The 24,960-nt window shown below is 39.1% G+C and overlaps 1 protein-coding gene across 1 annotated transcript in view; it reads right to left on the bottom strand.

The window, feature by feature from the left end:
• LOC117122628 overlaps positions 1-24,960 on the bottom strand; it is a 136,909-nt gene that overhangs the window by 34,432 nt on the left and 77,517 nt on the right. Inside the window, exons 69-86 of the mRNA XM_033268293.1 lie at positions 24,547-24,669; positions 22,966-23,171; positions 22,191-22,839; positions 21,707-21,926; positions 21,431-21,528; positions 20,723-20,928; positions 16,597-20,620; positions 15,962-16,314; positions 15,102-15,303; positions 14,723-14,903; positions 14,108-14,331; positions 9,228-13,246; positions 8,715-8,889; positions 8,382-8,603; positions 7,936-8,291; positions 7,409-7,757; positions 6,980-7,276; positions 15-6,215 (exon numbers count right to left, since the gene is read on the bottom strand). Coding sequence (XP_033124184.1) covers positions 15-6,215; positions 6,980-7,276; positions 7,409-7,757; positions 7,936-8,291; positions 8,382-8,603; positions 8,715-8,889; positions 9,228-13,246; positions 14,108-14,331; positions 14,723-14,903; positions 15,102-15,303; positions 15,962-16,314; positions 16,597-20,620; positions 20,723-20,928; positions 21,431-21,528; positions 21,707-21,926; positions 22,191-22,839; positions 22,966-23,171; positions 24,547-24,669 — 18,105 coding nt within the window. The remainder of the gene's footprint in view (positions 1-14; positions 6,216-6,979; positions 7,277-7,408; positions 7,758-7,935; positions 8,292-8,381; positions 8,604-8,714; positions 8,890-9,227; positions 13,247-14,107; positions 14,332-14,722; positions 14,904-15,101; positions 15,304-15,961; positions 16,315-16,596; positions 20,621-20,722; positions 20,929-21,430; positions 21,529-21,706; positions 21,927-22,190; positions 22,840-22,965; positions 23,172-24,546; positions 24,670-24,960) is intronic.

The following is a 24,960-nucleotide window of genomic DNA, read 5'->3' as shown; positions in this document are numbered from 1 at the left end:
CACTTCTAAAATACCTGATGATCCATGTCCAGCACCAGATGCATATATTCCAGAATTTAACCCACTCCCAGGACCTTGACTCTTTGTATAACCATGACCATCTGATTGAAGCTTCCCATCTGCTTCAACTGTCAATGATCCTACTTGGATTGTCACTTTCTGGGTTTCTATATCAGCATTGCCTCCTTTTCTGATAATAATCTTCCCAGCATCTATTACTGGATGAGTAGGATTTGTCTGAACTACAAATCTGCCGAGATTATTAACAGTCAATATCCCAAACTCAAACATTCCCGGCACAAACTGACCAAATGGTTCATCTGTATCCCACATGTCCTTTTCTGGAATGTCATGTGTGTGTGCTGTTTTACCAATTAATCGGAATTGTGCATTTCGTTCTATAACACACTCCTCAACACCCGAGAGTCTACCCTCTAATATCACTTCTTCGCTAAGTATGTACACAGTAGTTGGTAGGATCAACTCGCCGAGACTATCAACATGAAAGCCACATGGTGCATTGAGGTAGGTATGCGTTGATTCAACAATATCAATAAACAGACGTTGTCGTGCCTGTACTCTAATCATCCCCTTTTTATTTCCTGTCAATTCATAGATCATAATAGTGACATTCCGAGCTTCTGATGGGTGATAAAAATGTACATATGAGTATCCTTCAACTTGTACTTCATCAAACTCATAAAACCAGGTATTTTCCTCCATAACCATTACTGGATGGTCAACATCAATATCAAAATTGTCAATCTTAAGCTTCGAATGTTCTGGTTTAAACTCTGTGATGTTACGCTCGGGATCATTGTATTTTAGCTCTCTATACTGAGGACCTCTTTGAGATTCATACTTGTAAACTGTTCCGGCGGCACCGTGTCCGATAGCTGTACCGACAATTGTATACCCGCCTTTAGCAACAAACTGACCCCCAAAAGTGTTTTTATGTCTTATATGTATTCCGATCCTCCCACCACTTCCACCAGCGCCTTGGTTCATCCCATTACCACCATTCACATGGATTGCTCCATGGCCCGTCATATTTGTTGCTTCAAGTAAGAAACTCCCTCCACTACCACCCCCAGCATCACGATAGATTGCGTTTTCCCCACTTGCTGATATCAAACCATTGATATGTATCAACAACCCGACTTTCCAATGCAGCTTCCCACCGCCAGCACCGCCAATCCCGGCAATGCTAGCTCCACCACCACTTCCAAAATGCATCGGAGAAAATACTGACCCATACGGTGTACCAATACTTCCATCAGTTACTTGTCCACCTACACCGCCATGGCTGCCACCAGATCCAATATTATGGACCGTTTTTCCACCTCCTTCTCCCTGACCACTTAAAAAGCCCTTTCCATCTAGTATAATTTTACCATTACTTTCGATATCAGCATGACCGTTTTCTATAAATCCGTGATTCATCAGAATCAGGCCTCCATATTTGATCTCCAGAGAAGCAACGCTGACAACCATATCATTATAAGTCTGTCTAAAAGATATTTCACCTTCTCGCTTGACATATAACTCTGGAATAGAAAAGTTTCCTTCGTCAGTTACATGTGCATACTCTCTATCCTCCACAAGTGCAGTCTGAGCTGTGGAGGTATACTCAATCTGGGCACCAGTTTCAATATACATTTCATGAACCCCTGTTGTTAATCCATGAATCTCTGTCCTGACACCATGAAAATGAGTCTCTGATGGCAAAACGATTTCGCTATTATAGTCTATTTTAAAACTACACGGAGCTTCAGTCCTGTTATTTATAGACTCGACTACTTCAACAAAGATTGTTTGATTGTCCCGTAAATGAAATTGCCCAGACCTGTCCCCAATAAATCGATGGACTGTGGCATTTACGTAAGAATCATCAGGATGGTAGATAGTCATTCTTGAGTAACCAGTAAGTTCAAGCTCATTAAGTTCGTACTCATATGTGTCATCCTCCAAAAGCACTGTGGCTACTGGAACCAGTAATCCTTCATTATCTACATGTAAATATTTATGATCTACTTCCAAGAGAGTGACATTAGTAGATTTGATGTATTTCCGTATGCGGTACTCTAGAGGGCGTAAATTCTCTTCAACATACGCAGTACCAGCAGCAGCTCCCCTCTGCAACATGAATTCTCCGGAGCTCAAACCACCTCGATCAGTAAATTTACCGCCATATGTATACCTCCATCTACAATGTATTGCAATTCTCCCACCGGATCCTCCACATCCTCCGATACTACCGTTACCACCTTGTACTGTAATTAATCCATGTCCTGTGACATTTGTAGCTTCTAAAAGAACACTTCCACCACTCCCTCCTCCTGCACCTTCTCCTGTACCATGGAGTCCTTTCAGAGACAATATACCATTCATATGAAGAAAATGACTAATTTTCCAGTGCAGTTGTCCACCACCGAATCCTCCCACTCCTAATCCATTACCTCCACCGCTTCCCATCGTCCGTGCCCAAAATACAGACCCATGAGGCTGACTCACAAGTGAAATATCCTCTCCCCCACCTTCACCACCATGTCCGGCGCCATATCCAAGTCCGTTCTTAGTGAACCCTGGACTTGGACCGCTTTCAGGCCCATGTCCATGTCCATCAAAATGGAATATTCCTTCACTTTCAACCCAGCCATACGTTGAAGATATTTCAACATGATTCATGTATAGTTCTCCTTGGTATTTGACTTTCAACTCACTTAATTCTAACAACATTTGGTCAGTAATCCGTTTGAATCCAGCCAGTCCCCCTTGCTTTATTGTGATTGTAGCAAAAGAGAAATTTCCAGGTGTTGTTATCATAGTGTAAGTTCTATTCTCAATGAGTGCTGTTTGTGCAGTTGAATAGAATTCGACAAATGCATTTTTTTCAATATAAAGGTGATGGACTCCTGTTACTAGACCTCCTATTGTACTATTACTTCCATGAATGTGAAATTCGGTTGGTAAAACAATTTCCCCGTACTGGTCAATTATGTAACTACAAGGGGCTTCAGTTCGGTTGTTTAGTGATTCCACGTATTCAACATAAACAGTTTGGTTTATTCTTATATGAAGTTGTCCTGTCCGATCGCCAATGAATTTATGTGCGACAAGTGTAACTTGTGTACGGTTGTCTGGATGGTAGATCAGAAGTCGGGCTGCTCCAGTAAGTTCCATTTCATCAAACTCATAATCAGTTAGACCTGCTTCCATCAACATTGTTGCTGTTGGAACTTTTTTGTTATCATTGTCCACATGAACGTATGTATGGTCGACAACCAGAAACGTAGTGTTATATTCTTTGTTGTACTTCTTCTCTCTGTATTGTACAGGCCTAAGATTTTCCTCAACATATACGGTTCCTGCTGCAGCACCATGTGAGTGAATGTTATCTTCCGCTCCATCTCCACCATAATCAAGGAATGTCCCTCCATAAGAATAGTGCCATTTGCAGTGAATACCTACTCTTCCTCCAGCTCCTCCTCCACCAGACCCAACACCATTACCTCCTGTGACGTCAATTACACCATGACCAGTAAAATTAAGCGTTTCAATCAATAGGCTACCACCACTCCCTCCACCTGCATTACGATCTTTCCCATGTCCTCCACGTAATTCTAACCGTCCATCTAGTTCAAGTCTGTCTCCTACTTTCCACCATAAAAATCCACCACCTCTTCCTCCAGTTCCACTGATACCATTTCCTCCACCGCTTCCAAATTCCCGTGGGAAATATACAGAGTTATATGGCATACCACCATAAGGGTGCGGGCCGCCTCCTTGGCCACCATGTCCAGCGCCAGTACCAATTCCTTCCAACGTTGTAAAACCAGCACCTGGTCCCATCTCGCTGTTGTAACCACTCTCATTTAAATCAAAAACTCCTTCGCTCTCTATCGTGGCATAGGAACATTCTATTTCAGCATCATTCATAGTAAAAGCACCTTGGTATTTGACTTTTAATATTGATGTTCCAAGTTTCATAAATTCGTTAATTTTCGAAAATTCAGCCACTGAGTTCCTTTCAACTATAAAACTTTTGAAGTTAAAATATCCAGGCAATGATACATCAATGTATTTATTGTCTTCAATTAGTGCTGTCTGTGCAGTAGAATAGAACATAACATCTGCACCACTAGCAATTAAAAGGTCATGAACTCCTGTCAACAGACCTGCTAATAATGTCCTGGTGCCATACAGGTTAACAACAGCTGGGAAAACAATCTCTGCGCCAACATCTATTTGGAAACTACATGGAGCAATTGTCTCGTTTGTTTCGGATTCAACTACTTCCACATATATTACTTGGTTTTCTCGTACATGAAACAGTCCAGTCTTGTCACCAAGAAAAAGATGAATCATGACCGTAACATTAGGTGCTGTTAGTGGATGATGAATCCTAGCATTTGCATAACGTGTTATGTGTACCTCATCCAACTCGTAAAAATCATGTTCCTCTTCCATAAGCATTGTGAATAGCCACTCTGCTCTTTGGTTTTCATTGTCCATCTGTAAATAGCGATGTTCAGCAACTACAAACGATGTATTTGTAATAGGATTGTATTTGATATCGCTATACTGGGGACCTCTCGCAGTTTCTTCCTTGTAAATTGTTCCTGCTGCACCATAGTGTTTGTCTGTAACACTCGATCCACCCTTTGACTTAAAATGACCGCCAAATGTAAATCTATGTTTTACATGTACAGCAATTCTTCCACCAGCGCCACCAAAGCCATCACTAATCCCGTTACCACCATTTACATTGATCTCCCCATGCCCCGTAAAATTAGTGGTTTCCAATAACAAACTACCACCACTTCCACCACCGGCTCCACTACCATTACCATCTTGACCTTGAAGACAAATAATTCCGTCTATGGTGAATAGTTTACCATTCACCCAGTAAAGTTTACCGCCACCGTTACCGCCGGTTCCAGTTCCATTTCCTCCCCCACTGCCAAAGTGTGAAGGCGAATACAAAGACCCATATGCATTGCCACCAGTTTCGGGATGAGGAGCTCCACCATCACCTCCATGACCAGCGCCATATCCAAATTTTCCTGAAGAGAAGCCTCTTCCAGGACCAGTTTCAGCTTTGTATCCTGTGTAGTTCAAATTTAACACTCCCTGACTTTCTAATATCGCATCTCCCGTCTCAATGTTCCCATGATTCATGTCAACTTGACCATGGTATTTAATTATCATTAAACTACAAGTTATAGTTAGGTCTTCTGTAATTTTCTGTAGTTCCATGAACGAATCTTTCTGAATGGTAAGGATGCTAAAGGAGATATTTCCAGGTGTTGTCATTTCAAAATATGTGCCATTGGAGATTAAAGCAGTTTGTGAAGTTGAAGAAAACACCACGCTTGCTCCTTGTGCGACATATAAATCTAAAACTCCAGTAATCAATCCGTCAATGTATGTTCTTGTTCCAAGAAGAAAAAGTCTTGATGGAAAGATAATTTCCGATCCAACGTCAACTCTGTAGCTCACAGGGGCTATAGTAAAGCCAGACTGTGATTCCAGATACTCACAGTACATTCGTTGGCCACTGCGTAAATGCACTTGACCCGTTTTATCACCAATAAATCGATGGACTACTAAAGTGGCAATGCCCTCGTGAAGCCATAAAACCACACTGTTGTGCATCTCAAGCTCTTCCATTTCAAAATATGTACCATTTTCATTCATGATTACAGTAGGTAGGTCATGATTTCTGTTCAGGTTATTGAGATACAGTTTCCTAAATCCATCGATCCACATGGTTTCGTTGAATTCGTTCTTTGTGGCTTTTCTAAATCTCAGTCCATTATTTGTGTCTGTATAATAGACTGTTCCACAAGATCCATTACCAGAGCCTCCAATACCGCCGAAAGATGTTAGTTCACCAGAATATTCTCTAAGCCACGCAACATGAACAGCAATGCGACCACCAGATCCTCCATATCCTTGATTATTACCACCTCCTCCGTTGACTGATATTCGGCCGTGACCGGAGAACAACAGTGTTTTAATATAAACACCTCCACCACTTCCACCTCCACTATTACCGCCACTACCATCTCCACCTTCGTTTAAAATTTCACCGTCAACATGGAGAGAATTTCCGACTGTAATAGTTACAAGGCTACCACCTCTGCCACCATCTGTTCCACCGCCTCCGCTACCAACATGGATAGGCCTGGTGTATGAGCCGTAAGAGTATCCTACAATAAAATGCGTTCTTAGTTAGGACGACTACCAACAATTACATGATAATATGTATTGATCCATCAATTAGACGAGATATTAACCTAATTGGTACTGATTGTTAAAGATAGTGCATTTTAATAAACTGAAATAGAAGCCTATGTATTATTCACATTTGTATTAAAATTAATAGTAGACCTAAAAGTTAGAAAATACATTTCTAAAAAGGCCGTCCAAATAATTCCTCTGCTTCGAGGCCGACTTATCTAGGAATACCGACCATTCTTTAAGAAATCTACTATGGAATTGCCGAATTTACTATGAAAATTATGTACAGTGAAAGGCCGAATTGATTTAAGGGAATTAAGCAGGAGGTGAGTGAAATCTGTTTCACATTGGAATTAAAAACATATGTACAGGCACAATTTACTAAAATAAATACAGTATGTATTAGCAAAATGTAAACAAGTACATAAAAATAAGATGCCGGTATTAACATAAATTGTGGGGTTAATTTTTGGTAAATTTCTTATATAAATCTTAAAGCACTTGTGTTAACAAAGGTTATTTCTTAAATTTATCTTCAGAAATTTCATATGACGTTGTTGGTGCAGGCATTCATAGAATCCTACCATAAAATTTCTTTATGTCATCACTAAAAGATGTTTCTTTTTTTGCTTAAGAGGATAAATGTTATATATTTATAACTTACTTTTTCATATTTTTTAATTGTGTGTAGTATTTAGTTATGACTGAGATTTAGAAAGAAATATTTTCCAACCTATTTTCGTGTCATTGATGTCTGAACCACCACCAAAACCGCCATGACCAGCACCAGTACCACATCCATCTATGTATTTACCAGGTTGTTCACCTTCTCCACCAATAGGGCCTCGCCCACTTGTTTGAAACCGAGCCTCACCCTCGATATGAATATTGCTGGCCAAGATATTTATTGATTTTGCAGCAACCAATGACTTATAGCGAAGAACTATTTCACTAATTTCTAATGACATGTGCTCTGGATATGTAAGAGTTGACTCTGCTTCAAGTTTTATAACCCCTAGTTGTAGCTTGCCTGCAGAAAGAATAAATAAATAAATACATCAATACATACATGCGCATAATTGTGAAATGAATACACGTTATTAGACTTTCAAACTAATTAAATGTATTCAATCATTCTATAAATGCAAATGGCATATCCTACCTTCCTCTGGCTCGGATGTGTACGAGCCATTGTTGATTTGTATAGTAGTTGCATTCGGACCTATTACTAACTCTTTACCATCAGCCACGGTGAGGTTATAAACACCAGTCATTCGTCCATTTAGAATGAATGGTGGATCTTTGTTCCCAATTATCCGGAAGTCTGCAGGAAGATATACATCACCTTGCTGGTTAACGTGAAAGTTTACTGGAGGAACGGATCGTCTGTTCACGTCTTGGGAATATTCTATATAAAAAGTCTGATCCTTCTGTATGTTGAACAGACTAGACCTGTCACCAAGGACATTACCAATGGACACAGATCTGTTCCCGGTAATTTCAAATGTTACCTAAAAAAAAGCAACAGCCACTACTTCAAAATACAAATATTTCATTTTAACTTCATAAAAATTACAAGTTTATTTTAAAATAATTCATTTTGTCGTAGCCCATCCATGGACTAAACGCACACTTAAATTCCTAATTAATTATATTTTTCAAAAGATGACTTTATTTAAATAAACTTACATTATTTTGCAACGTCAGCTCTTCAAATGCAAAATCGGCGAAGTTTGGTTCACGGATTTCTTCGCTCATAGTGGACGGGTTAACTTCATTCAGAATAAAAGGCCAAGGATAGGCATTATTTATTTCATCTAAATACAATCTGCGATAGAGGGTGTTATTCCTTTTTTCTTCCACGTAGATGGTACCAGTACCACCGCCAGATGCTGTTGATTGTCCAGCAGCTCCAAGTGCGTTTAGGTCCCCACGATATTCATCTTTTGTATTGATGTGAATGGAGATACGTCCACCAGACCCGCCAGCAGCACCTTTACCACTACCTCCTATAGCTTCAACATTACCATGTCCACGAATATGGGCTAGATACACAGAAATTATAAAACATGGTGAAAATAGAAAGAAAATCATCATCAAAAGTTGGTTTTTGGTTTAGAGCATAATTCACAAACCTGTTGTTATCCAAATGGATCCTCCACTGGCGCCTCCAATATTGTTAGCGGTTGCGTGATTTGCATTGGCGTTAATTCTTCCATCAAGATCCAGAATTGCTCCCACTACTATCCGTATTCTACCTCCTCCCCTCGCACCATTACCGCTGCCACCACAGCTGCCACCAAGAATTGGTCGATAAATTGAACCATATGACTTTCCACCAATCTGTCCAAGTCGATCTATATTTGAGAATTACAAAAACTAAATATATAACACTTTGCGTACATTATCAATATCGACACATGAGTGCAGTTTTGCTGTAGTGTTAGAAGATTATAAGAACTTAGTACCTGTTCCACCAATGGAAGCATGCCCAGCACCAGAACCTGGATGGTCAGCTGTTCCAAGAAAACTACCAACAGGACCTCTTCCTTGACAATTTAGATGAGCACCAGGTTCCAAGTAAAAATCAGTTGCGTAAATTTCAAAGAATTCAGCCGAGAATTCTGAATTTGACTTCATATCCTACGATGTGAAACACAAAATATAATAATAAATTGATATGTAACTTTTAGCACTTGCGGTTTTTTTTGTATATTGTAGGGAAATATTGGTCTTCTTCAGTTAATTTTCATACAGTATAGTTTAAAAAATTAAATTGAATTACTTATTTACAGTATTGAAAATAATGGGTTTATTGGCATTATTTAAACAGTCTTATTCATATAATTTTATTCAAGATTTTAATTATTAAAATTATCTATGCTCCATCAAATAGCGTACATCAGAATAAAGTATATCAATATCACATTCGATTTACTGTAAAAAATACATATCAATACTCACAATATGTGTAAACTTACCAAGTATCCTACTTGGAATTTGATACCAATGGGTGGTGGGAATGAAACACTCGAATCGGATCCAAATTCAAGGTCGGAGAATTTAAATGTCCCTGGTTCTTCTGTTTCCACGTTTTCTGAAACAACTAAGGCAGTGTGTGCATACGTACCAATGATTATTTCTCGTTCGTAAGCAATTCGAAGATTATGTACCCCTAGAAGCTGTCCGTTCCAGTAAAAAGCAGGAACACCTCTTCCAATGATGTCCACAGTTGTTGCTAAATTGGCTATAGCTCCAGGATCTATTTTAAAATTTACCGGTGCCTTTAAGACAGTTTTCCTTGTTTCTTGAACTTCGATTACATATGTCTGGTTTGCATGCATATGTATTCGTCCGGAAAGGTCACCATGAAGATGATGGATGACCATTGATACTGCTTTCATGTTATTAGTGATCTGCAATGAAGCATTTTTTGTGAGATGAACTTCATCAAACTCATATTCGGTTACTCCAGCTTCATCAACAGTGTGGTATATATCCCATGAGCGTCGCTGATTATCTACTAATAACTGAGTATATTGTTTATAAGTTCGTGTATCTTGAAGATAAACTGTGCCTGGCCCACCAGCAGATGTTTCAACTCCATTTGGGCCACTTGTTCCTCCGTATGCTTTGTATTCACCTTCAAAATGATTGATTAATTCCGTGATGATACTTATACGCCCACCTGAACCACCACCGGAGCCGTTCTCATTGCCATCACCTCCATGAGAGGTAATAGTTCCATGACCTTCCATTTCTACTGCTGACACAGATATTCCACCACCACTTCCTCCACCTCCATTACCATTTGTATCCCGAGAGCCATCTGCTTTGATCATGCCATCTAAGTGGAATTTTCCTGCTACAGTCATATTAACGTATCCTCCTCCTTCACCAACTGTATCCGATGATCCACGTCCTCCATCACTACCCCTAGTTGCTGTTGCTTTATACGAACCATAATAGAGGCCACCAGTAATAATGTTAGATGATGCGTATCCATCTCCTCCCTTGCTGGCATGTCCAGCACCCGCACCCACAGCTCCATCGGTTCCTTTACCGAAGGTTGCAGAAAGACTATCCATGGGTCTGTCCTCGGCAGAGCATGTCAGAATTGCTCCTTCCTCAAGGTTTATTCTTGATGTAAGAATTTCAATATATTCGGCAGATATAACAGCAGCGTATTTAGCGTCGATTTCAGTAACACTACATTTCATACCAACATCTGGGGAAAACTTCATTGCTGATTCACTGAGTAATTGTAGTGTGGCAAATGTAAATTCACCAGGCTCATCAATTAGATTATATTTTCCATTTCTAAACATGGCTGTATGTGCATACTCCATAAATTGAACTGTAGACTGTTGATTTATAAATAAATGTGCGACATTAGTCAAACGTCCATTGAGGTCAAATGAAACGTCATTTGAATCAAGCCCTTGTCCAATAACATAGAGTGTTGACGGAAATACAATTTCAGAATTTTCATCAACGATGAAATTAACAGGCGGTTTACTAACTGTAGGGACTGATTCAATCACTTCGATTGTGAATGAGTGATTAAAATGCACATGTAGTAATCCACTACGATCGCCGTAAACTTTATGTATAATTAACTCTTTCTTGTTGGAGGCTTCTGATAGATGTAGCGACGATTTCCGTGGCAAATGCACCTCATCAAATTCATAAAAGTCTGTATTTGTTTCATCTAATGTTACATATTGGAAGATATCTCTATTTCTGTTGTCAATGAGCAATCGTTTGTAGATGGCGGAGTTGTGTGGTTCTTGCAGAAATACTGTGCCTGAGCCACCAGGATTCGCATGGGCGCCTTCACCACCGATACTTATAAACGTTCCTTTAAATGCATTGGTTATGTTTGTGTACACGGCGATCCTTCCACCTGATCCACCACCACCTCTGCCTTTTCCATTTCCACCATTAGCAGAACATGTTCCATATCCTTTCATTTCAGTAGAAAAAATCAATATGCTTCCGCCGCTTCCTCCGCTGCGATTGTCATCTATCGAGCTTCCGGCAGAGACTGATATTTCCCCATCTAAGATGATCGAACTAGCTTCAACGTACATGGTACCGCCACCCCTACCACCGCTATCATCACTTCCTCGACTTCCTTTATTAATGGGTTTATAAACAGATCCATATGGTATTCCTCCGGAAGCACCAGTTGAATCCTTTCCACCAAAACTGCCATGCCCTGCTCCAGCATCTCCGTTTGCATTGTACGCACCACTACCTGTAGTGATGTCAATATTATTTGAATTTATTCTTGCATCACCGGTACATGTCACTAAGCCACCGAGCTCAATATCCAATGTTGAAAACGTTCCTTTATAAAAATCTGCATAAATGGTTGAATAAAATTTAACCATTAAACGACCAATGTTAATAGAGCTCCCCATGTTGTCGGCAAATATCCATTGACTCCCACTAAACATTTGTACAGAGCCAAACGTGAACTCTCCTTTGTTTGAAAATGATGCGTTACCTGTGTCTGAAAACTCAACTGTTTGTGCAGTTTGGCTAACTTTCATAATCCTATCTTCTGCAAGTATCAGTTCAATTACTCCAACTAGCTTTCCAGAGAGATCCAATGCCCTATGTGCGTTTCCAATGCCAAGAAGTTGTGTCTTTGAAGACATTATTAACGTTCCACCTTCGTCAACCATGATGTTGATATAAGTCTTACTAGCTGTATTATTCCCTCCCCCCTGACGCTCAACAGTTAAGGTCTGTTGCCGATGAATGTGCACTAAACCAGTTCCATCACCAACAACCTTTCTTATGTCGAATGTTGTGTTAATGTTACCTTTGACCTCTATATGGAACATTACATTGTTACTGAGATCAATCTCGTCTATAAAGCCATCTTCCCATTCTTCTGCAAGTGTAAAATAGTGTACAGTCTGCAGGTTTTCATTATCAATAATTAGTTTTTCATACCATGTAGTACTGTTCGATATTTTCGTTTTTATGTAGACTGAACCAGGTCCTCCTGGACCACTTCCAGTTCCGCTTCCGCCTGCAGCCTCATATCGACCTCTAAACATGTTGATTCCATGAATATAGCTTGCGATCCTCCCACCACCTCCACTGCCTGAACCTTGGCTACCAGACCCTCCATTAGCTGTTAACAAACCAGTGCCACGGAGTTCCTTGTAACAGATGACCATGATACTTCCTCCACTACCAGCTCCACCAGAATCCACAGATTCTCCATTAGCAAGCATGTATCCATCTATCTTCAATAAATTTCCGGATATATATATAGATGAGCCACCCCTTGCACCTAAGCTACCGCTTGTTCCCGGAAAAATAGGATTGTAGATCGATCCAAAAGAAGGGGCTGGTGGATTTACTCCTGAGCCCACACCCCCAGGTCCACCATGACCACCACCACCATTGTTAACTCCCGCACTTGGGTGAGTGGGGTTTTCAGCAGCCATACCAGTGACATCAATTGCCGCATTTCTCTCAAGAATGAACGTTTGTGACGTAATATTTACGAATTCATATGCCAAAGTTACTCCGCCTTTGATATCAAGCAGGTCAGTAGTAAGTTTTAAACCTGTACTTACTATCTCCAGTTGGGATCCTCGCTTAAGTACTAAGTTAGAAAATAAGAATGAACCAGGAACACCAATGGCGGTAAATCCTTCCTTAGTTAATCTCCCAGCTGTTGTTATATTGTGAAGCTTTAACAATCCGTTTTCTTCTATTGATACCATTTCAGCTACAAACCTGCCCTCGATTTGAATAGTTGTGCCATCTATGACGAGAGAATACGGGAAGATTACAGTTGCTGTACTGTCCACATGTATGTTAACCTTCGTTAAAAGGTGAGCCATTACATCTTCAAAGTCTCCTAAATACGCGGTCTGCATCTGATTTGCATATATCATACCAGTCTTGTCACCAGCAAGTTCGCTTATGTGAATATCAATATGGCTTCCGTTAAACTGAAGTGATCCACATCCTAAAATATTGATATTAGAATAATGAATAAAATATTAACTATATTTTTCGACATTATATAAATTATGATATGGTATACTGTAAGATAAAATTAAATTGTACCGCTATATTGCATTACCCAATAGAAATAATATTGTTACAGTATTTTAAGCATGTGTGGTCAGTCAAATCTTTGATACATTCTGTGGAAAGCTTTAGAGATGCGTGCAATATTAACATGCATTCAGGAATTTGAACAGAGTCGTACTTGTCGCATTTGATTTTTTCTGTGGCCAAAAACAGCATGTCTTCCTGGCTTTCAATTGGTTAATCTTATAATTTGTCCTGGGAATTTGACCAAAGAGGATGTTACACAGGTTACATAGAGTAAAATACAGACGTAAACGCATAAGTGCCAGTGCGAAGCAAACAACAGTGAATTTGTATTATTTTAAGTAATTGTAAACGGAATGATTTTTTAAAAATGAGTCACGATAATATACACAAACCTATATGTTTTAAAGGTACGGTAAAGACATTTTGTTCCGTTGACAATACATGTTGCTAACGTGTCTTGTATATTGAGAAACAGTTTAAAGTTTAAATTAGGCCTATGCACAAACAGTAACAATCTGAAATATGTACCATTTGCGACAGGTACTACTCACAAATAAGCATTGCACTGAAGCCGAAAATGTTAATTAGTGCCGCTTACAGTATTTAGTTGTTTACACTATCATACAAAGCAACAATAATAAAAGTACTCCTAAATTTGCTATAGTGATGTGTATTTTAAAGAGGAACTAATTTTAACTTATTTTTTACTGAAAGAGGTTGCACGCAAATGTGTATATTATTCTGTGTTCATTCATCACATTAGTACCTTTAACTGAAACCTTATCAAAGTTGAAGTCTTGAAATTTCGATGTTAAAACTGTCGCTGATAATGTCGGACAAGAGCCGGCTCTTCCACCGTCGATGATCACACGATGTTCAGGAATTCCTGCCAGTTTTGTTTTAATGTAGACAGAGCCTGATGCTCCCACTACATCGGTGGTATCGTCTGGGCCACTCCCGTAAGACATAATATCTCCATGAAATCCCAACCTAAATTGATAAATGAAGATATATAAATTTCTATGTTGTTAGGTAATTGATAATTAAACAATATAGGTGATGATTCTGTCCATATTACTTTGCAATTGAAACCAGAATGGAGTGATAATTTCTGTATCGGAAGACAACAATTAGCAGTATTACCTTTACAGTCAAGTAATTGAAAAAGAATTCTGCTAATTTGGGGGGGGGGGAGTGTTATCCATTGTTTTCATCATTTTCAAGAGAGTACAGATATATTTTTGTGGCCAATTCCCTTTGACAGAGTAACCGATAAAAAAACAACTTACTTTCATCTGACATCATAAGGTAAATGTGTTGTCCCTAAGGTGGTCGAAAAACTATAACAGTAATTAAAAAATGCAAAAGTATTGGGACTCACTCATCTTGAACATGAAGTGCTATTCGTCCACCAGCACCGCCTCCACCATTTCCAGAACTACCACCGCCGTTGGCGGACAATCTACCAGTTCCTTTGATATCAGCAGCTGCAATATACACTCCTCCTCCACTTCCACCGCCACTGTCTTCTGTACCTTCAGCTCCATCAACGACAACGGTTCCTTAAATATAAAACACGTTATAAATGGTACTGGATTTTAAAATCACTTTTTGTTATTTAAACAATACTGTATGTATATTACACGTCTCCAATACAGATGCAACATGGTATGCTTAGTATGGTAAAATACATTAACAATAGGCCTCCAAAGTCCGTATTTTCAGTAGGGTCCTTCAGGTGGTGTTCTGTCATTCTTTACCTTGTAACAGAAGATTGCCGATAATTGTTAGATGAAGATAACCTCCACCCGCACCTCCGGAACCTGTAGATCCAGTACCACCACCACTGCCTGAAAGAGTTGGGTATTCAGTTGATCCGTACCATACGCCACCCTGATTGCCATCGATCTTCGAGTAACCTCCATAACCACCATAACCAGCTCCAGTACCTCTAACTCCAGACTAAATTCCAAGATAAATGAAATTTAACAGGAATACAGACTTCATAATTATTTTCAAACAATAGAATAAACGAAAAAAAAGGTGTATTTTGTTAATTTAGATATATACAGAACTTAAAATAGGCATAGCTCAGTGTCTGTTGGTTACAAGGATCTTACTAAAGTTATTTTAAATCATGGTACACTTAAATGCTCTAATGAGGATCTTGATTATATTTAAATTTTAAGATTTGATATTTAGTGGGCGAAGCACAACCACATTAAAAAAAAAATTCTAAATGTAGTGCTGATATTCCAAGAGGGGTGCAGTATCCCAATTATTTTTGCACGACGATCTAGATGGGAATAACTTCCAGTCTATTCAATGTGAAGACGTTTAATCCTTGCTGTCGTCCGAAATCTAGAGCGCAATCTGCTTCAAATCTATGTTGTACAATGAACGCAGAACGATTACGGATAAGCCCATCTGTCCAGGAGTCAACCCAGCACAATGCAAAAGTTCTGTACTAGCTGGGATCACCACTGTATGATATCTAATAAAAGTATTGCTCAAATTTTGACTTTGTCGAGACTAGAATGCAATTCTGTAATACTAAACTAACCAACATTTTATTTATTTTGTTGTAGATTATAGTCCAACTAAACACCATAATGTTTACCTGACTTCCTGCACCTTTTCCTTTATCAGCTATTTCGCCTCCACCTATTAGATTCAATACCCCACCAGGATTGATTAGAATGTCATTGCATTCCATTCGAAGAGTGCTTGCTATAAAGCTTGCGCCATATTCTAACTCCAAGACATCAATTGACAATGGGTCTGTTTGATTGTCTGGTGGTTTGGGTAATGTCAGCCATCCATTGGTTTCAACAAGTAGACTTGCGAATTTATAAGCGCCTGGTGCAGAGACACGATAGCTTCCACCAATGTTCAGAGATGTTCTTCCAAATGGAGAGAGTGTTACTTTCTGGTTTGCACCGATTATAAGATTAAATATATTTGTAAGAATGCCTGAAAAATAAAGCAGAATGCATACAATGAAGAACAGTAGAACTCTGGTGTATATTAGACAGTCGCTTTTTAAAAACCAAGTAAATGGGCAACACTAATAAAAACAAATATGGAGGTTTTAATGAGGTTTCAAGAGGAGCGGTTATTCATGAGTGGCGTTTCGTACAAATTACTATAATGATTAAATATTATTAATACTCTATACAAAACATCTAGACAGATTGGTTGACAATAAAATTAATGAATGCTTTACAGTTTGTATTACAATGAGTTTCACATTACCTGACAGATTGTTATTTGGTCCAGTGAAAGTAACTGTTGGTGGGAGACGTAATTCTCCGTACTGTTCCAAATGAATACTACATCTTATAATGGTTTCATTCAACTGCTCGTTCACTCCAAGTTTCATAGTATCATGGATCAAAATAACACTATCCTTATCACAATATAACCGATTAGCAATGACAGTTACGTTTTCACCTGATACTTGTAAATGAAGGTAACCTTTGACATGAAGTTCATCAAATTCGTGTTCAAGAATTTCAGTCTCATTAAGAAGTGTGGTAGGAATTTCACCATCCTGATTTATTTTGGAATTATCTATGAAAAGCGAAGTTGACTTCAAACGATCGATAATCTCAATTTTGTAATATGTTCCGGATCCACCTGGATGACTTTGGCTTTGATGATTCGATCCACCATGAACCAAAAATGACCCAATGAAAAGTGACGTGGATTCCTCCTGGGTAACTATACGTCCACCTCCTCCGGCTCCACCTCCACTGATACCACCGTCTCCACCTACCACATTGATATATCCTGATCCAATGAATGAATACTTGATATTGAGAATGACAGATCCACCACTTCCACCACCTGAATAATTTATACCATTTGTTCCACTAGAACTGATCGTACCATCTACCCGAAGATTACCGACATGAAGTGTAATTATACCACCACCGGCACCTCCAGATGTTCCATCTTGACTACCGCCACCACTACCTCGTTCGTATATGTTATACAGACTTCCATATGAACAGGTTGATGGTTCCACACCAGATTTTCCTTTTCCTCCGCAACCTCCATAGCTTCCACCAGAACCACTGCCTGATTCCCATTGTCCACGACCAGGTCCATTGTTAGATGTGTAACCTCCACCGTCACTAGTCAAACTTCCACCGAAATCAATCTCTACACTTTCTGCATCCAGTTGTAGCCAATCTGATTGCAATATAGCCATATATCGAAGGTGAATAACCTTCAGAATATTTAGAGTTATCTTTGTACCATTGTTGAATAATTTTAATGATCCAGATCCGTAGACATGAAGTTCATCAAATGTAAATTCACCAGAAGGATCTTTGAATCGTTTACCTGCTGTACTTGCATCATTTGTTATAATAACCTTTGAATTTGTTCCAATTCTAAAATTAGTTACACCATGCAATACACCCATAAGATGAAGAGAAACTTGATCTGGCGTGATTGACTGGAAGTTGACACTACCAGCAAGGTTTACTTGACCACTCTTTTCTACATACAACGCTGTTGTCATAGAATACGGTTCGACCGCTCCTTTATCCTCAGCAATTGATAAAACTTGATTAGATTTTACCAAAATAAAACCAGTTCTGTCACCTATCAAATCGGTTATTGTAACAAGCTGATTAGTATTAGTCAGAAATTCCACTCTTCCGTGTCTAATACAATTGAGTTTAAAGTCAATTTCGTTGTTTACAAGCGGTAGTATTGTATTAAATTCAGTAAATCTGTTATTGTTATCTACGGTAATTTCAATTTCCAATACTGCTCCTACACCATATGTTTGAGTATAAATGGATCCTGCAGCTCCAACATGTTTTCCATTTCCACCAATAGCTGTCAAAACACCATGAAAGTCATTGATATTGTTTGACTCGATTGCAATTCGCCCACCACTTCCTCCTCCACCACTATTTTCAGAAGCATCACCTCCATTGGCACTGATATATCCATTACCATATATGCTGAAACATTTTACATACACACTACCACCGGCTGCTCCTCCCGATAACAGAGACTGTGCAGCTTGTCCTGTTGCTGTCAATACACCATCAAGTGTCAACACTCCACTGACAAACATCTGTAAAACACCCCCACCCCTTGACCCTTCAACGCCACTTCCTACATCCGATGGAAGTGACAATGAGCCATATGCTGTACCTGGTTCTCCTGAAATTACACCTCCAACACCTCCATAGCTAGCACCTGATGCAGTGTTGCCAGGCGTTCCAATTCCACTCACATTTCCACGTTCGTTAACATCTATTTTTGCTCCCGTTTCAATTTTTGCTGTATTTACCATAAACAGAATTCTTTTAAGACGTTCTCCACCTTGAATCAATGATCCATACGAAAGAGTTAAAGCACTGCATTCTACTTTAACTACTTCATCGTTAAATGTCAAAATCGAAGAAGCAGCCAAGAACACTTCTTCAAATTGAAATTCTCCAGGAGATTCCATTTGGCCAATACTTCCACCGGGAGATACATCCATGCGGGCATGATCACCTAAATAAATGTAATCTGCTTGAATTTGACCGGTAGATCCAATTCTGGCCGAACAACTTTTACCAACTGATACTTTGCTACTGCTAAGAAGGCCATCAACAACTAATGATAATATTTCTCCCCCGTTTATAAGGTCCATGTCTGTAAGCATATGCAGTGTGCAATCAGACATTACATTGAAACTACATTTTGCTCCTCTTACACTGTCACCAAACTCAGTGATTGATACTACTGATGCCCCTGTGATGTCCATTACGCCAGATGAATCACTATACAAAGTGTTTACTTCCAGGTCCGTGGAAATTTTTATATGCGCAGATGCGTTTATGTGCATTTCACTTAGGGCAGTTATGTTTTCAAGTAATGAAGATGATACCACTGTTGGCTGATCACAAGGTCCATTCACTATAAGCTTAGTGTGAGTGTCTGTATTGGATTTTTCCTGAATGAAAATTGTACCAGCTGATCCACCAGCTCTTCCTTTAGCATCCATTTCACCAAAGAACGTTTTCATTTCCGACACATGAACAGCAATTCGCCCACCACCGCCTCCTGAGTTGGACTGACCTGACCCCCCAATAGACTGAAGTTTTCCATGTCCAGTTAATGTATGAGCTGTGATGTAAATACTACCTCCACTGCCTCCTCCGGTAGAATGTGAATCAGCACCGCCTGCATCAACCACGCCATCCAAGTGAAAGGTGTCAATAACGTTGATCTTAATCTGTCCACCTCCATTCCCTCCATTACCTGCTTGACCACACTCCATTGGTTGCGGTATACTGCCATACAAGTAGTTGGAATCTGTTTGGCCTCCACCCAGTCCTCCATGGCTACCTCCGCGCGAGGCATGTACCTCAGTCGAAGGTTGCCCTTTACCTTTTGCATTGATTGTAGCACCAAAATCTAAACTTAAATTTCCAACAAATAAAGAGAATGTGTGATTCGTACAGTCACCTTGCCTAACAATTATCTCGGCTCCAGCATCTAATGTTATTTCATCATATATATGAACATCATTTGATAAATAGCAAGACTGATGCTCGTTGAGATGAAGAGTTTTGTTTTTCAAACAGTCCGTAATCTCTAAAGGATCTTCAACAGCTGGAAGTATAAGGTTAGTATTGGGTGAAATCACAAATGTGTTATTTGTAAATTGTGACCCATAACCTATTTTCCATGTGTCTGCATCGATGACCATTGGGCTGTTGTGTTCATTTCTGCAAATTAGTGAACCTTTCATTATTCCTTGGTATAATATACCCAGATGTCCAATTCTAAATGTACCTATGTCATCTTCATAAGAATGTGCCGGATAGCTGATTTCAAATGCTCCTCCATTGAAAACATTCAGTTCTCCGGAATCCATTCCAGCAAGGCTTCCGCAAACTTCTATTCTGACACCGTCGCGCAGAGTTACTTTAGGAGGTAATTTTACAAGAGCTAATTCGTTTATTTCTATAGATATCGGCAGATCTATTTCATCTGCGTGCTGAATATTAGTACAAAAGACCGAATCTGTACTTAAAATGTATGCATGTATTCGATTACCAATATATAACTGACCAGACCTGTCACCTGTTACAAATTCATAACAAAATGTCAATATATTCTCTGAGTTTGCTCGATCATTTAGAACCAATGAACCACCGTGCGCAATATCTAGGCTCTTGATGCTAATGAAGTCGATATCAGGGCCAAACGTAAGGGTTGACGACTGGGATGATTTGAAGTCACAGTTGTTTACGACAAGCTGTCAAAAATACGAATAAAAACATAAGCAAGATATACTAATAATAAATATAACAATATTATTACAAAAAGTTTTTTTTGGTTTGTTCTTGCTTGTTTCTACCTTTGTATTTTCCTCTTCGTTGGCAACAGATTTCTGGTATACAAATCCAGCAGCACCGTTTTCATACCCTTGGCCTCCGCACGCCGTTGGATTTACACTCATGATGGTCTGAACACTATTAATTGATATTATACCACCAGCACCACCGCCACCTCGGTAACTAGACCCTTCCATATCCCCATTTCCACCACTGGCATCAATGTTACCTATGAAAACGACAATATTATATACCGGTACATTTCAATAATTCAACCAGTGAATATAACAATAGAATAATAATAATAATAATAATAATAATAATAATAACATTATTATCATTTCTCTTTATAATACTATTATTAATATAAATAGCATTTATCATTATCACCACCATTGTTATCAACATTGTCATATCTTCATCCTCAACCTATTCATCCTCGTTATCTTTCTCATCATCAACATTATTTTTATCATCATCCTCATTATCCCCATCACAATCCATTGAAATACTGTGGATTTTGGCGCTATACACATTTTGACAACTAAAATCCTGACGACACACTGTAATAATACCATAACGTTGTCATTTGGAACATTTATTTAATTGTAGATATTTATTTTGTCACAACAAACTATAATAAAGAATATATAATAAGTATACATTTTACTGATTTGTTACAAAATAAACTTTTAATACAATTTAATCTATGAAGGCAAAATTATACCTACCTGAATTTATGAAAGTGTCAGTTACTTCAATCCAAATACTTCCACCAGCTCCACCTCCAGATTGTTCTGCAGGTGGTATAGCAGATGCATCTTGCCCACTATTTAAAAAAAGTTGTTTATACAAATTGAATGTTAGACATCATGCATGTGAAACTACAAGTAATTTACAATAAATATATGCTTATTATAAACATCACCTTAAGTTATGCACTCTGATGTAATTTTCTTCATTCTAAAGATTTAAGAGTACCGTGTTATTACAATTCTTTTTATTACCGTGCCGATATTCTTCCTTTATTGTTTAGGTTGTTGCACGCAATGTGTAGAGCACCGCCACCGGCCGGTGCATCACCATCGTTACAAGACTCACAGCTTCCAGCCTGACCAAACATTGTAGGAGATGCAATGTTATCATAAGAGGGATTTGTACAAATGCTGCTAGACCCTTTGCCACCAACACCTCCATGACTACCACCAGATCCTCCGCAATATATACCTAGGTATTAAAGAACTAGGGCTTATACATTCAAAATAAAGGGTACTATTTTTGTCTAAAAATAGAGATTCATATTTAATGGTAACACACATTTTAACAATATAATATATTATAGTGCCATAGTTTTATTGTTGACTTTCATCACTAAATAAGCCTATTTGATATATACAATGTATTAGGTTTGTGTAGCTAGACTATCATTGAAAGAATATTAAGGCCAATTGCAATGAACTTATTACAAAAATTAAAAGTAGGCTTACATACCATCTTTTATGAATTTAGAACCAGCATAATCAAGATTAATTTCTGCACCTTCAGCTATATATATCTTTGCTGCAGCTATTTCAAGGTTTCGTCCATAAATTCTTCCTCCCGATGCAACAGAAAATTCTTCCAAATGCAAATTATATTTTAGGTCTGTACTGGTCATTTCAACTGACCCTCCGGCCTGTATGTTCATGGTTTCAAAAACAAATTCTCTATTTCTTTTATCAAGAAACTTAGCGTCTTTGTTTAATATTAGCTTTCCGGAGCTGATCGAGATATCACTAGTAATACCAAGGGTTCCACTTATAATATTTGTGGTCGAGTGTAGCATCACTCTTTCTGGCAAATATAGAGCACCTTCACTGTACACATTAAGATTGACGGGTAGGTAGTACCTTGATTTTGTGATTGTGATTGTTTGTCCAGGACCAACATGAAGACTTCCGTAACGGGAACTATCTTGCACTAGTTCTCCGCTGAGTTCTAGGATATCAACTTTGATGGTATTATCAGAAGGTTCCAATGCCAGGTGAGCACCTCCTCTGATTGTGAGCTTGCCCACTTCAACCTCTTCAGTGAAATCAGGTACTGATAGCCATGTCATTCCACCAAGAATACTAAAGTCGTCATAATTTGCGATGGTATTCTGTAAACAAACCAAAACAAATGTAGGTTTATTATTAATGTGAATATGGAGAAACAATGGAATATTGCAACTATGACAATGTTAAAAAGGTATCTCGTATATTTACATTAGGAACATTGTTAATACCTCATTTGGAAATTGCCCATTGTTGTCAATAATGAGATTTGAACTGGCTGGGTCAGACGATGATGAAATGTAAATCGTTCCAGCTGCTCCAGCTTCCCAAGATGAACTACTACCCCCAAAAGAGGTAACAAGTCCCTCAAATGTACTGTTATGATTATAAACAGCAATCCGACCTCCGCTGCCGCCTCCTCCACTATTGGGAGAACCTGTGGAATTAATATTGTTTATTTATTTAATCATTTAAATTAAAATATCGGTGACGTAATAAAAGTTTCAACGTATGCTTAAGCATGTAGAAGAGAGATAAGAAAGAAATGTATCGATTTTTCAAAACCATTTTTGGAAGAATGTGATTTCCACTTCAGTGTAACAATTGAGATGATTCAATCATCAATACATATAGTTCGTTCTGTAATTACCGCCTTTCCGAAGGAGATGGGAAGGTATTGCAATAGTGCACATCTGTGTGTGTGTGTGCTTCCAGGCACATAACAGAGAAAACTACTGGAGCGATTTAATTCAAATTTTAACACATTAACAATGTTATACGTATCTCGGTTTTTGGATGCTGATCGGATTTAGATGCAGATTTTAGAATGTTATTTATATATTCCGGCCGCAACAGACATAGCCAACTTGGGCAGATCGTTTGGCCTGGTTGGCTGGTCTGAACCGACCAGTGCGGATCGGCCACAGGCCTGGGGGAGGGTGTATCAAATTCTGGTCGCCGGACTGGAAGCGGTCTGGCCAGCGTGCAAGCCCAGCTTCCACGCAAGGTGATTGATGCTAACCAGTGTTTGGCAATGCCGAGGTAACTTGAGCGGATCGACCTCATCATTAAATAGATACTAAACTACTAACTAAATCCTTTCCGAGCCACTGGGGCTCATAGGGCTGGAGCTCATCACCAGTTTCTGTAGTGTGAAGCGGATGAGAGTTGTACTCCCCCTGAACGGGACACTCAGAGGGCGGATTTGGGGGGGGGGGGAAAGAGACAGGGGGACTCCGGCCCGGCCAGGTAAAAAAAAAAGAAGAAAAAAAGAGAGAAAAAGAAAAAAATGATAGCCCAGAATGCCTCAAATGTTATGTTCGGGCGTCTAGAACACAAAAATTTTGTGGGGGAATGCCCCGGACCCCCTACAACAGTGTTGTCTCAATCGGCCCAACTTTCGGCCCAATAAAATATATTTAACACGAAAGTGCTCAGCAAGCAGATGTGTATAAGAGACGACCCTAGTCCATCGCAGGTTAGTCCCCAGCAGTTTGCTGGTACCCATTGATACAGCTGGGTGGACTGAAGCAATGTAGCTAAAGTGCCTTGCCCGAGGACACAAGCGAATCTGCACAGCGGAGACTCGAAACCCCAACCTTATGATTGAAAGCCCAAACTGCCACTAAATAGATACATTACATAGATAATAAGGTTTAAGTTGACACACAGTAATATAAAACAATATTTCTAACCTGCTCAGCCCTGACATTAGCCTTTGACCATTCTTTTGAAGTAGATGATTATTATCTTTGAGTATAGATACTATCTTGTTGTAAGTAGTAAAGAACTGATTTATATAGAAAACTCACCTTTGCCACCATTAGCTTGGATAGTACCTGACCCATGAAGCTGGGAACATAATATGAGAATGCTGCCACCGCTAGCTCCTCCGTGCCCAGTAGTTCCATCACCACCATCAGCTTGTATGAGTCCTGTATACAACCGGTTAATTATTGTAGTAATTGACAGAGATTGATATGTTAATTACAAGAATGAATGGCATTATAAATGTATTTTATCAGTCAAAATTACTGTAGGTAGTGGGTTTTAAGTCTGTATCATTATTCCTAGCTGGTAGCCTAGTGGCACTTTCCATGCCCATTCCAATGTTACCTATCTCACGTATTCCCATAGTTCAGTAGGCATATCGTAAGTCCTACGTCTCCACATATATCTGTCTCTTATACACATCTAGATGTGTATAAGAGACAGGTCGAGTGTAG

The sequence above is a fragment of the Anneissia japonica genome, unplaced genomic scaffold, assembly GCF_011630105.1.
Source record: "Anneissia japonica isolate Jap-2015-1 unplaced genomic scaffold, ASM1163010v1 scaffold287945_len1679841_cov205, whole genome shotgun sequence".
In the NCBI taxonomy this organism is placed as follows: Eukaryota; Metazoa; Echinodermata; class Crinoidea; order Comatulida; family Comatulidae; genus Anneissia; species Anneissia japonica.
Note: the sequence above shows the minus strand (reverse complement) of the source record. Positions and strands in the feature narration are given on the sequence as shown.